Consider the following 12,968-nt stretch of genomic DNA (forward strand, 5'->3'; position numbering starts at 1 on the left):
TCTCTCTCACTCACTCACTCTCTCTCTCTGTCTCTCTCTCTCTATCTCTCTCTCTCTCTATCTCTCTCTCTCTCTCTCTCTCTCTCTCTCTGTGTGCAATTCCACCATCTGTCCATCCATCCATTCATCCATCCATCCACCAATCTGTCTATATCACTTGCCTGTCTTTTCAGTTGCTAATAGCTGACATGACGGAGACCACAGTAACTCTTACAAATTAGACGCTGCTGCAGGCTCCCATTCTCTCAGACCTAAACTTAATCGAAGCCCCGCAATCTGGATCCGAAAACTGGAAACTTCATGCTACAGCCCAGGAAGCGGCGCGCGAATAAACTTGATGTCCAGACACATCTTGGCCGATCACAGGGTAGGGAGGGGGTGGGGGAAGCTTGGGTCAGGAGGCTTGGGAAGACTTGGCTCATGTGCCGTAATGTGTCTGAAGGGCTTCCGGTAAAAACAAAGCTCTCAGATTATTATTTAGAGAGAGGGAAGCGACAGGCGAAAACAAGGTCACGACAGACAAAAGAAATTATCAGGTCTTGAGTGATTGTAACTAAACGAATAGACTCATTATCATAGGCTAATTCGAGTATTTAAAAAGTTTGTTTTTGTGTGTCTACATATTGGTGACCAATAAGTAGCAACAGGCCTTGCCATGACGTTTATCCCTGTTTATTATTGTCTTGAATATTTTTAATTTTTTGCTTCTATTAATAATAATTTTCACTTGTGTAAACTGAGGTATTAATATTATTAGGAATCATTTACCCCCTTCTTCGTTTTTGGTATTAAGAACAACACAGAAAAAAGAAACAATAATTATACAGTAAAGCTGATCTGTAACCTGTAACCCAACAGGTTGCAGAGTATTCAGTTTGGACTCACTGGAAAATGCGTGGTTTGGGAGAAAATAAAATAAAATAAAAAGTATACCCGAACGTGTTCAGAACCTAATTATCCCCACCTTTGTAAGCGTGAAATGTTTCGCTAATGTCTGCTTCATCCATAAGAATCTTATGGACATTCTTAAAAGGCATAGCTCTTGAGCTGGAATAATACCCTCTGTGCCAAATTCTGGATTTAATTTTCTTCGCAGATTCTAAGGTTTTTCGGACATAAGTTTGTCTGGAATCATCGTGTAGGCGTCTCAAAAGCCACGAATAGGGCTGCTTAATTCTGTTGTTTGAAGACAGAAGTTATAAATATCGAAGGTATAGATCAAGCCATACATAAAAGAAAATCGTGTCAGGGTCCAATTACGCGTCATTCAGGGACTTGAGTATATCATTTAAGATATTTCTAACACGTCTAGTCGACACGTCGCTTGAAAGGCCTTAATTTGGACGTCGAGGGTGATCAGTCATTGAAGGGGTGAGATGTATCCTAAATATAGCGATAATGATCCCCTGGGCAACGCAACACACACACACACACACACACACACACACACACACACACACACACACACACACACACACACACATACACACACACACACACTCAGCAGAGGGGTCGAACGAAAAGGGTTTCTAGAGGGGCGATCCTGTTCATACCATAGGAAAATAATTCCTAATCCTCTGGCGTTCTTACATTCACAACATCAGTTGTGAGAACCAGTGTTACATAATCAATAAGGTTCCGTCGTCATTTTGGAAGTCGTTAGCTCGATCCCGATAAAGTCCCAATTATGCATGGCCCAATACTTGGCTAAACACCATCATAGATGAACTGTCGAGGAAGTTATTTCTGATAAAAGCAAAGACATCTAGCAAACCTAACGCCAACTCTCTTTTGTAATCGATGATTTCATTTTGTGGATAAGATGGTCATTTTACAACAACACCCCATAACCTAGACTGCGTTGTGCATAAACAATGGATACAACGGTGTATTAATATCACCAGTTCAAAACAGGATCTTGTAGACATGTCGCCTCAGGAAATTGGAACATGAAGATTGGCAGCTCTGTTCGCACGGCCAATGACCTTGTAGTTTAATTACTTCCTTACTGAAATTGGTTCATCCTCAGTCACAACGATCACAGCCACAACCCACTGTTTCCTTTTCCTAGGAGACATAATATTGTAACCCCGCTTTGACCACCATGGCTTCTTCGGAACAAAAATCACAATTTTTTCTTGGAGGGGCCCCATAAAATACACCGTCAGGCAGCAGTTTGAATGTACTAAGCCCATTGTTCAGTTTATTGTTATTGTGGTATGAGATTGATATACTCGTGAAACATCTGGTGCAAATTCACATTTTAAATTCTGAAAAAAACAACCTAGAAAAGATTCATAAGGTTTGTGCTGCTTCGTCTCTCTCTCCTGAAAAATAAACCATTGCTTTCTGGGCTTAGAACATTTGAACAGCTTTCCGACGCTATTTTCACTAGTTACAAATTTATACCGGTTTCTTGCTTACAGGCCTTGATCCACCCAAGGTCAAGCAAATAGTAATGCTTTCCTCGTCTCAACAACCCCCCCCAACGTGCGCCTCAGTTAACTGATGCTGTTTTCATCTTTCTCATTCCTACAGCATCTTATTTCTCCTTCCAACTTTTCGTGGGCTCTATCTCACCGGTTTGTTTCAAGGACGACGGTCAAATGTTTTGTTAGAGTACGTGAGCCCTCATTAAAAAAATATCTGCTTAATCTTCTGTGCTCTTTTTGTGGAAGTCAACAATGTTTACATCCTAAGAAACGAACGGGTTTTCGCCTAAGAGCGCTTTTTATCCCAAACATTTACTTTTTGGCTCAAGAAAAAAACGGATTAATTTGTTCTCTTCTAAGAAATATATTATGAGGTGTAATACAGCCACTGGAGATTATTACAGATTGCTGTGTATATAACAGTACATAATGTCGCTTTTGTTCTTTGCCTGCACACAGAATGCGATCATCGTTGAGACCACCAAATCCTCACCCTTTTTCAAAATATATATATAGGTCTTCTTGTTTGCCCCTATAATATATATATATATATATATATATATATATATATATATATATATATATATATATATATATATATATATTCAACTATATTATAGGGGCAAACAAGAAGACCTATTAACGACAAATTGAACATGAGAAAGTGCGTCAGAGGCGTCGGTGAAAAAGGTGAAAGGCTGTGAACCGTCACTGAGCCTGCTTTTCGAACGCCTTTACGAAACTGACAAAGCCCTGGTTTCTGTTGCAGCCTAAGCTAACAGAGCTTCCTACGACAACGTCTACCTCATCTCTGCCGCTCAAGGCAAATCATATACTGTAAAAAGGTACAACTTTCCCCGCCTGCTAGTGTTGGGCCGATGGAAACGAACGTTCGGGCCACTGAATAACTTTTTAAAAGAATTCCATCGAAGAAGCAAAATTTCAAAAACTGGCTCAGCTTTAGATTTCTGATTAATGAAAAGAATAGAATCAGAGACAATACAGCGTGTTTGAATATTTACAGCTACGTTCGATTAATGAGGACTTTCTTTTGCAGTTTTCTAGTTTTTGAAGTACTTTCATGTTCACTTTTCACTGGATGTCAACAAAAAACAACAACAATAACAATAATAACAACAACAACAACAACAACAACAACAACAACAACAACAACAACAACAGCAAAGTCAGAAAAAATAATAATTTTGCAATCATATCACTGTCAAAATGAACAACATATTTCCATATCATTCACCACTCTTACTCTCATGGAAGGCATAGGGCCCCATGATATTTACGCCGTTCTAAGAGCCAGTAAAGACATGAAAGGAACATGAATAGCGTAACCAAAATGAATATACAACGTTCAAGATAAAATTGAGCTTAAAGTTATTTCCAACTTTCAATACCTCTGCGAAAGCGTATGCATTGTTTTGAACAAATTGCATACCATAATTAGAGTATTCGTAAAATTACTTTCAATAAGAAGAGGGGTGTTTCCTTATAAAAAATGAGCTATTGTCTCCGGTAATCAGATTTTAAGTATAGAAAGCCGCTCATTATTGATTTGGATTAGGCTATGAGATCCAAATTGCCTCGTTGTACTAGATTATGATCGCACAAAGCACTTGTTGACGACCATTGAGCACAAAGCTTTTCATGACCACAGTCTTCTTCACACTTCTTCCATTTTATTGTGTCGTATCCTGACCATAGAAGTTCACGAAACAACCACTTACAATTCGCATGGTATTTTTCATCAGCTCTTTGCTCGAACAGGATTTGAAGAGTGGTCTGCAACTTAGAATATTTCCAAGTCATACATTGACATGGTGTGATGAGCTATGAGCACTGGGGTTTATTTTAACAATCGTAGCGGTTTAATAATAGGCTCAGGTCTTTTTCCTGGACCCATCAGTAAGAGGGATTACATTTTTTTAAAATCTTGAATCCAACTAACTGACCCTTTTAAGTAAAACAAACCGCTCAATTTAGATGCTTATTTCCTAATTACAATACCTTTAGTACTTTTGTTGGAAGCCGTATTTGTAAAAACGTACTTGGGGTGTGTTCTAAGCTAAGAAGCTTTAAAAAGAAAAAGAAATGCAGTTAAAAATAATTAGTTCCGTGTAACCCGAGGGGTGAATAACCTGAGGTTGGTTATCCAGTTCTTTTTTGCCATCTTCAAAAGCCATAGGTTCAACGAACTGTTAACACCGTCCAGAATTATGATGAAGTTCTCATTCTCTAGTCTGGAATGTACCTTTATATTTTCTTCCCCCACAAATGCCAGAATTAATCTATCTATCTTGGACACGCGTTATCGATCTATAGGGAGAAAAGCCCACCAAGAGCACAGAAACATGACCGAGCAGCTGCAAGTACGTCAATGATAGGACAAAATACGTGTATAAATTGTGGTACTCTCATTAGGGAATGAAAGTGGTTATGTTTTAGAAGACTGTCATGGAAGAAGAATAAGAAGAAGAAGAAGAAGAAGAAGGAGGAGGAGGAGGAGGAGGAGGAGGAGGAGGAGGAGGAGGAGGAGGAGGAGGAGGAGGATGAGGAGGAGGAGGAGGAGGAGGAAAAGAAAAAGAAGGGGGGGAAAAGAAGAAGAAGAAGAAGAAGAAGAAGAAGAAGAAGAAGAAGAAGAAGAAGAAGAAGAAGAAGAAGAAGAAAAAGAAGAAGAAGAAGAAGAAGAAGAAGAAGAAGAAGAAGAAGAAGAAGAAGAAGAAGAAGAAGAAGAAGAAGAAGAAGAAGATGAAGAAGAAGAAGAAGAAGAAGAAGAAGAAGAAGAAGAAGAAGAAGAAGAAGAAGAAATAGAAAATTCAAAAGTAAAAAAGAATTCAGGGTGGGCCAACAGACAGAAAGAATGCGACAACGAAAAAAAATTCGAAAGAGAAAAAACTAGATAGATAGATAGATAGATAGATAGATAGATAGATAGATAGATAGATAGATATAGAGTGAGAGAAGAGAGAGATAGATATATAGATATAGAGAGAGAGAGAGAGAGAGAGAGAGAGAGGGGGGAGTGAAAGAGAAAGAGTGACACGGGTGGGATAGAAGACCGACGGCAGAACAGAGCGCATGTGTATGTGTGTGCAAGTGTGAGTGCACGTGAGCACACGAGCATGTGTGTGTGTGTGTGTGTGTGTGTGTGTGCACGTGCGTGCGTGCGTGCGTGCATGAGTGAGTGCATTGGTGCGTGCGTGCTTGCGGGCGTCTTCGGTGTGTGTGTATGTGTGTGTGTGTGTGTGTGTGTGTGTGTGTGTGTGTGTGTGTGTGTGTGTATGTATGTTAGTTTGTGTGTGTGCTCTTAGAATTGAAATCACCACCTGTTCTTTTTTCCTCGATCTTTAAAGGCCTTTTAAAATTACACTTCACTGTTAAACAATGACCATTAGCCGTAAGCATGAAATGCCTTGATGTATTGTGTGTGTACTGTATTATCCTTTCCAAGTATAACAACCAGTCAACGAGGAGCAGGAAGTTTTCCTCTTATAGATTAGTATCTTTTTGGTTGATCCCAAAGCCAGGAACATTTAAAGTAATTTTCCACTTTCGTATTTAGTTCAAAATACAGACAATTAGACTAATAATTCGTTAAGACTTAAAATGTATTCTTTAATTTTCTCGAACATTTAGGCGTATCACGTAATCTTTAAATCGGATATGGAATGATTAAATAACTGTTAGTGAACAAGAGTAGGCTACATTATCGACTATTTACTTCTGAAAAAACCCTGGCCTAGGGTTGTGCTTGTCTCAAACTCTGGGATGTCTAGTGGACAATTTTACACCAGTAAGACTACCCATAATCAAACCTTTATCGAAGCACAAAGGATGGAGAAGTGAATGCAAGAATTTGAACAACACAATGCCAAGAGATCTACCTTTGAATTAGATCAGCTGTATTATTAAAACGAGGAAGGAAGAGAAATACACTAGTTCTGAGGGGAAGTGTGTCTGAATTAAGCGAGGAAAAGGAAGATACACATTATTTTGTTAACAAGTACAGTTTTCTTATGCGAAATGGAGAAATCAATAACTTTAAAACTTGAGAAACATATTGAAGTTGATAGGCACTCGGATTCTCTTGTCTCACATTTGGCAATCAGGATACAAGAGGAAGCATCTGTTGATAATATATTATATGGCTGGACATTCGATTTCCATTGCCAACACTATGGCAGGAAGCCAGAAATCATTAAGGAGAAGTGCGTTCGACACATGCCACTCCCCCCATGGAGTTTCAGACAGTGTCCAATTAGGAAGCATTATGAATTATGTCAAAGAAGGAGAGCAAAGATTCATCAAATTACAGTAAACGGAACGCCGTGAGGTATAAAAAAAAGCGTGTGCAAAACGACAGAGGTGGACAGACAAGTTTAGAAAGTTGTATCACTACAGTATCCAACAGAGGGGTTATTCTGATCAATCAAGTAAGAGTGCCGGTTGTAACGTGTTTATTCTACGAGAACTAATGCCCAGTAAGCGCCCAATGAAAGAAGTATGGAACCATTAGAGAGAGAGAGAGAGAGAGAGATAGAGATAGAGAGACAGAGAGACAGAGAGAGAGAGAGAGAGAGTGGGGGGGAGGGAGAGGGACGAGGGGAGAGCGAAAGAGAAAGGTTGAGGTAGGGAGGGGGAGAAGAGAGAGAGAGAGAGAGAGAGAGAGAGAGAGAGAGAGAGAGAGACAGAGAGAGAGACAGAGAGAGAGAATGAGAGAGATAGAAAGAGGAGGAAAGGGGGTAGAAAGATCTTTTTAATGTATCACAGAAGGTAGAAGGAAGGCTCTTAATGAAACCCTCTCTCAGTTTGAAAAAGAAGGTAGTTCTCCGGGGTTCCTCTTTTCCTAACAAAACTCGAGGAGTCATGGAGTGCAAACATTCTTCTTTGGGAAGATGATAGGTAGTCTGGTCGTTTTAGCTTCAGGAGGAGATGGGGAAACAAAAACAATGCAAGGGATGACAGGTAAACAAGAACATTTTCCTTATTATGTGCTACTGACGATTTGAAAAACGATGCGGTTCCCATATGAAAAATGATGCAGTTCATGTAAGTGCAGTTGTGAATACAAATTGTTAATTCACCTTGAACATGCAGCAACATTCTGATTTTTTAAGATTAAAAAAAATAAATCCCACTTGCTGAGCTGACTTACATTCTAGTCTTGTATTCTGATTTATGTAGATGAGAAAGCGATGCTACCTAATAGTCCTATACTATTACACGAGCCTTATGAAGGAACCGAGGCAAATTTGGGGTGTTTGCTATGAAGGGGTTAATAACAATTGGGAAAATACTGTAAGTTTACTTTTCATATATATACAGGCATGTCAAAGACTCTAAAGAACAAAAAACGTATTTAATATTCACGACTGGAATGGTGAAGCATCATAGGATGGCAAACAATAGTTTAACACAGAGATTATAAGCAAGAAAGGTCAAGGTCCGAAAAAAAGAAAACAAGTGCAGTTGGTTAAGTAATAGATTAGATTTTGAAACGTCAATTGAAGCGAGACAAAGAGGTATCGACCAGTGGCCATCAGAGCTAGTAATGAACCGTGACCAAGGGTAAACTGTCCCAGACATCATGTTATAGTATAATATTATGATATTATTACGCCAGCACAAAAGGCCATAAATCACATATAAAAAGAAACAAATCACAAACCGATAATATACTCAGCCCACCCATGCATATACACTCCTTCCTCCTTCTCGAGCCTTCTATAATGAAATTCAATAAGAAAAATATCTAAACACATACAACTACCATCAAAATTAGGTATAGGTAATGTTTTTTTGCACAACATTGAAGACATGGAAGCATTTACTTCAGTTGTGAAAATATCTCGGTCGATTTAACTTGCCAATCCATGGTTTAAAACTTTCTTTTCTTCCACTACGGTCAGAGGTTACAAGTGCAGGGTGTCTATGATACAGGCCGCAGCAGTTGCCATCCATTTCACACCTCTGAACACGAAGGCAGACCTGCCACAGGCATTCAAGTACAAAGCTGTCTGCGTTGATAGCTTCATGCCTAATGTTTGACTTTTCATGTCAAGTATCTTAAAAGACGATTTTCAGCCCAGATACGTAGCTACCAAATGGCAAGCAATAAATGAATATTGGTCTAGCTCAAACCGCAGATTTATACGTTTACATTAAGAATGATATTTTTTAGAGTTTGTTTTATCTTTAAACTATAAATGTAACACGACCATGACAATGTCCTATTCCCACAAACATTACACTCGAGTAATATTATTAAAGTTCACCTTTATGGACGACTCATTTCAAGAAATCTGTAAGCCGCAAATCGTGATATTCAAACATGGCAAGAAGAAATAGAAACTTCCATCATTCTCCAGAAGAGAACTATTAACTTTCTATCATTTCTCTCTCTTAAGCCTTTGGATGTGAAAGGAAGAAAGACGTGACCGATCGTTGACCGGTGTACCATAATTGAACTGAAAAATGAGTGAGTAATATGAACCAAGCTGTTAAGGTGTAGAATGTTAACATAAGTGTTATTGGACGCCCTGTACACCTCGTTATAGCAGGAAACCGAATCCCACTCTCTTGAGTCTTGAAATAAGGAGCAAATGGTCTCCAGTTGTCTTATATTTCAGTTTTCCACAAGTCTCTTCGAGAAAAGCCCCCCCCCCTCCAGCCCCCCTTCCCGGTCTCCCTCCGACCCACTTTTTTTCTACATTGTCATTGGACGAACGTTAATGCTGAGCACGTCCTTCACAAACCACGGTTTCTGTAAGCAGCAAGGCTCATTACTTCTGATTTCTGGAACCAAACGCTTAGTTAAACAGGGAGTATAATTAATTCCAATAAGAAACTCGTACTAAAGGCAGAAGGCTATTCAGAAGCATCTTGCAGTTTCACCACATTACAGGCACATGAATGAGTTTTTTCCCTCAAAGAAGGTGTAGCCTACAAGAGACAATAACAAATTAAATGGTACATGGCGTGCTTTTGAACACGTTTTAAGCTGACCACCTAGGCCTAGTGAATTAATTTATCACTGCTCGAGCTAAACGCGATCATTATCATAAAATACGCTATTAAATCGTTTGTCTTTGGCAGTATGCATTACCAGCATTATCAATATCACCTTTTTTTCCAGAATGAATCTGCAACAGACCAATAGCATAGGCATTTTCCCTTTCTTCGATTCATATTTGACAGGTGGGTGTTTGGCGGGTACTGTGCTGCTGTTTGCCCCTTCTTTCCTCTTAAACATCCATTATCCATATCGCTTCTTCTTTTCTTTGTACGCTACGCTCTAGCAAGACCTCATATCTTCGGCACTTATGTGACGTAACTGTACTGCAAGTGCCGTAAAAAACGTATAAAACTAAAACTGTACGATTTCCCGAGGTCACTCATTTTGTAGTTCTGTCTACTCTTACTTAGTTAATAATGTAGAATCCAATGACTAGCGTTTTTGCGGGGGAAAACCCCACTTCATTAGAAGGAAAAGGACTAAATTATGTTTTTGCCATAATAACTGCTCTTCTCAATTGCTTTTGTCATCAAGGCCGAGGCAAGCCTCAGTACTCTGTAACCACAAAGAGTGAACACAGAGGTCACAAAGGATAGAGTGAAAAGTGATGTTGAAATTTTTAAATAACGAGTTGCCTGTCAGAATGTTTTGTACCCCATGACTTTCATATTTTTCTGTAGTTCAGTTCGACATATGAATTATGTTAGTGGACAACCAATGACATCTCGGATATCTGATAATCTATAAAGATTCTGTAGTGTCTTTTTGTCTATTATTTCTTGTGTGTAATTAGGGGAAAATTTTATCGGAGAGTCGTTTTTTTCATATTATATTGTGGAGTAAATGCTTTTCTTTTAAACTAAAATCACTGCATTGAATACTCGTTTGTGACAAGCTAAAGAATAATGCATTTAAATTGTTCATCAAACTGAGGTACTAAGGGAATTTAGAATTTCTCTTTTTAAATTGTACTGTTACATTTCGTCAATGATGAGCTTCAACCAGAAGTTTCCTCCAAAAAGAAAGAATGCAGATCCAACTAGAATCGTTCTGAAGATTTTTAGAAATAACAATATTTTGGTTACTACACGTTTCAGAGCAAGTCATTAATTTGTCAACGGACACAAAAAGCCCCCCCCCCTATCAATTGTTCATTTTCAAAACTGGCACTCGGGCCAAATGCCATTCTTGCTGGGTCCCTGAAGAAGAATAGGCCACACTACCAGAAATCAATTATTGACCGAAAGAGAAGTATGGGAGATGGTATGTATCTATAGCTCTTGGGCAGACACATCACTAGACAATCCGCTGCCCCCACCCCCCCCCCCTCTCCATAAAAAAGAATACTTCGTGCGGACTGGAAAAGGTCGGCAGCTGTGGCATAGTTGTTGTGACCCATACCTCCTTGCAGCTGTTACGGGGTTTTTTCCCAACGGGTTCAGATTTAACTTGCCCGTTCTGGAATATTTTTTTTTCCTCAGCCCGCCTACAAAGTGACCTACATTGTTTCTTGTTTAGTGTTAAACTCCAACACACTTAATGATAATAATAATAATAATAATAATAATAATAATAATAATAATAATAATAATAATAATAATAATAATAATACTAATAATAATAACAATAATGATAATAATAATAGCAATAATAATAATAATAATAATAATAATAATGATAATAATAATAATAACAATAATAATTTTAAAAAAATTAATGTTAATTATAATAATATAAATAAAGCTGACACCCAGAAAATAGTTTACGAAAAAGATAGCAACCAAAAAAGACACAGACTAAGGGCAGTCAATGTGTATATTTGCATATTATAATATAATATATGTATATATATTTATATATATATATATATATATATATATATATATATATATATATATATATATATAATACATATTACATAATATTAAGAACGTAAATGTCCATTAATCAAGAGAACGTAGGCGATCAACATGGGGATAAAGGTTGGAATTTGAAAGAATGAAATAAAAGTCCCAGCATATAGTCGTCTAATCCTAATACATTCCTCCTATCATTTAAGATTGCCACACATTGATCTTGATGTCTTTGCATTTTTTTTTACTTCATCAAGGTCGCTAAGATGTAATATTTTTAAACTTTACAGAGAGTGTGAGACGAGTTGATAATTTTCAACACCGTCCTGAAAATTTAACCATCTGTCTGCCCAACAAATATGGCACTAAAAATGTTTTTTTCTCCTAGCAGCAAACTCGAAGACACTGATTTGATTCAAATGCTTGTTTTCAGTAGCAATGAAAAAGACAGACCTATTCTAATTTCAGGGGTTGAAAATATAGAACCTGATCCCTTTCCTCTCATTCTACTATCGTCATGTCCTTCGTTGAAAAACTTTCAAACGATTGAACAACTTTCAAAAGATTAAAAAAAGACACATCCCCAACACTCCCCCTCCCCGGCCCCGCCCCCCTTCCCCCCCAAAAAATGTTCAACAAATTATGGAGGGCTATTTCAAAGAAGGTAGATGAGCTTGCTGTTCACTGATAGAGTTAATATAGTACAAAATAACCTGGAAATCTGGAAAATGACGTTGTGCGTGAGAGTGGACCCCAGACACTCAAGACTATGCCGAAAGTCTCTGGAAAAGAGTATCTTCCTGTCCTATGAAAACTGTGTTGAGCAATAACACGCACAAAGAAATAAAGCAATGACGAAAACAACAAAAAGTACAACAGCCAGGCAATTTACTCACAACTAAAGCCAGGAGTATAGGGATGAAAACGATGAAGATGAGCGGGTTGTTCGCATATTTCTCCCAGCATTCCTTGTGATGGAACTCTTGCATAAGCCCCGCCCACACGGAAGTAATCAAAAGAGGGAGTCCTGTGGAAATGAAGAGAACAACCCAAACAAGTATAGTCAGTCTTAGAAGCTGATATGGTTCCTTACAAAAAGCCATTGAAAGGAAATAGTGACCGATGAAATGAAACACCCCAGAAGATTCATCTTCCCCCGTCCCATCTTTCTGAGTAAGGATCAGGACAATCTGCAGCAAAAGAGAGGGGGGAGAGAGAGGGAGAGAAAGAGAGAGAGAGAGAGAGAGAGAGAGAAAGAGAGAGACAAACAGACAGATAGACAGAAAGACTGACAGACAGAGACAAAGACAGAAAGAGACAAAGACAGACAGGGAAAGACAGAAAGAAAAGAGTAAGTGGACTAATCCATCAAACAAAATAAACAATTCAAATGAATTCAAACAGGACAATACAAAACAAAGATATCACAAGACCTCAAGGACAATGAACAGCCGTTACTTTTTTCAAGATAATTTAAAACAAAAAACAAAAATCGATCTGTAAAAAGCAACAACAAAATTTCGATCTATGTATGGGCGCAAAAATGAAATGGCTGAGAAAACACATCGAAACAAAAGAAACAGTCTTTCGAGCTGACTATCTAAGGAACCCTGGATTACAGTGGCGGAGAATCTGTGAAACAAACCCCCACCAGTC

The 12,968-nt window shown here is 38.3% G+C and overlaps 1 protein-coding gene across 1 annotated transcript in view; it reads right to left on the bottom strand.

The window, feature by feature from the left end:
• Positions 1-12,968, bottom strand: part of LOC118477951 (PDF receptor-like) — a 196,863-nt gene that overhangs the window by 17,529 nt on the left and 166,366 nt on the right. The window contains exon 8 of the mRNA XM_035970720.1: positions 12,209-12,339. Within this exon, the coding sequence (XP_035826613.1) occupies positions 12,209-12,339 (131 nt within the window). The remainder of the gene's footprint in view (positions 1-12,208; positions 12,340-12,968) is intronic.

The sequence above is a fragment of the Aplysia californica genome, unplaced genomic scaffold (assembly GCF_000002075.1).
Source record: "Aplysia californica isolate F4 #8 unplaced genomic scaffold, AplCal3.0 scaffold00013, whole genome shotgun sequence".
In the NCBI taxonomy this organism is placed as follows: domain Eukaryota; kingdom Metazoa; phylum Mollusca; class Gastropoda; order Aplysiida; family Aplysiidae; genus Aplysia; species Aplysia californica.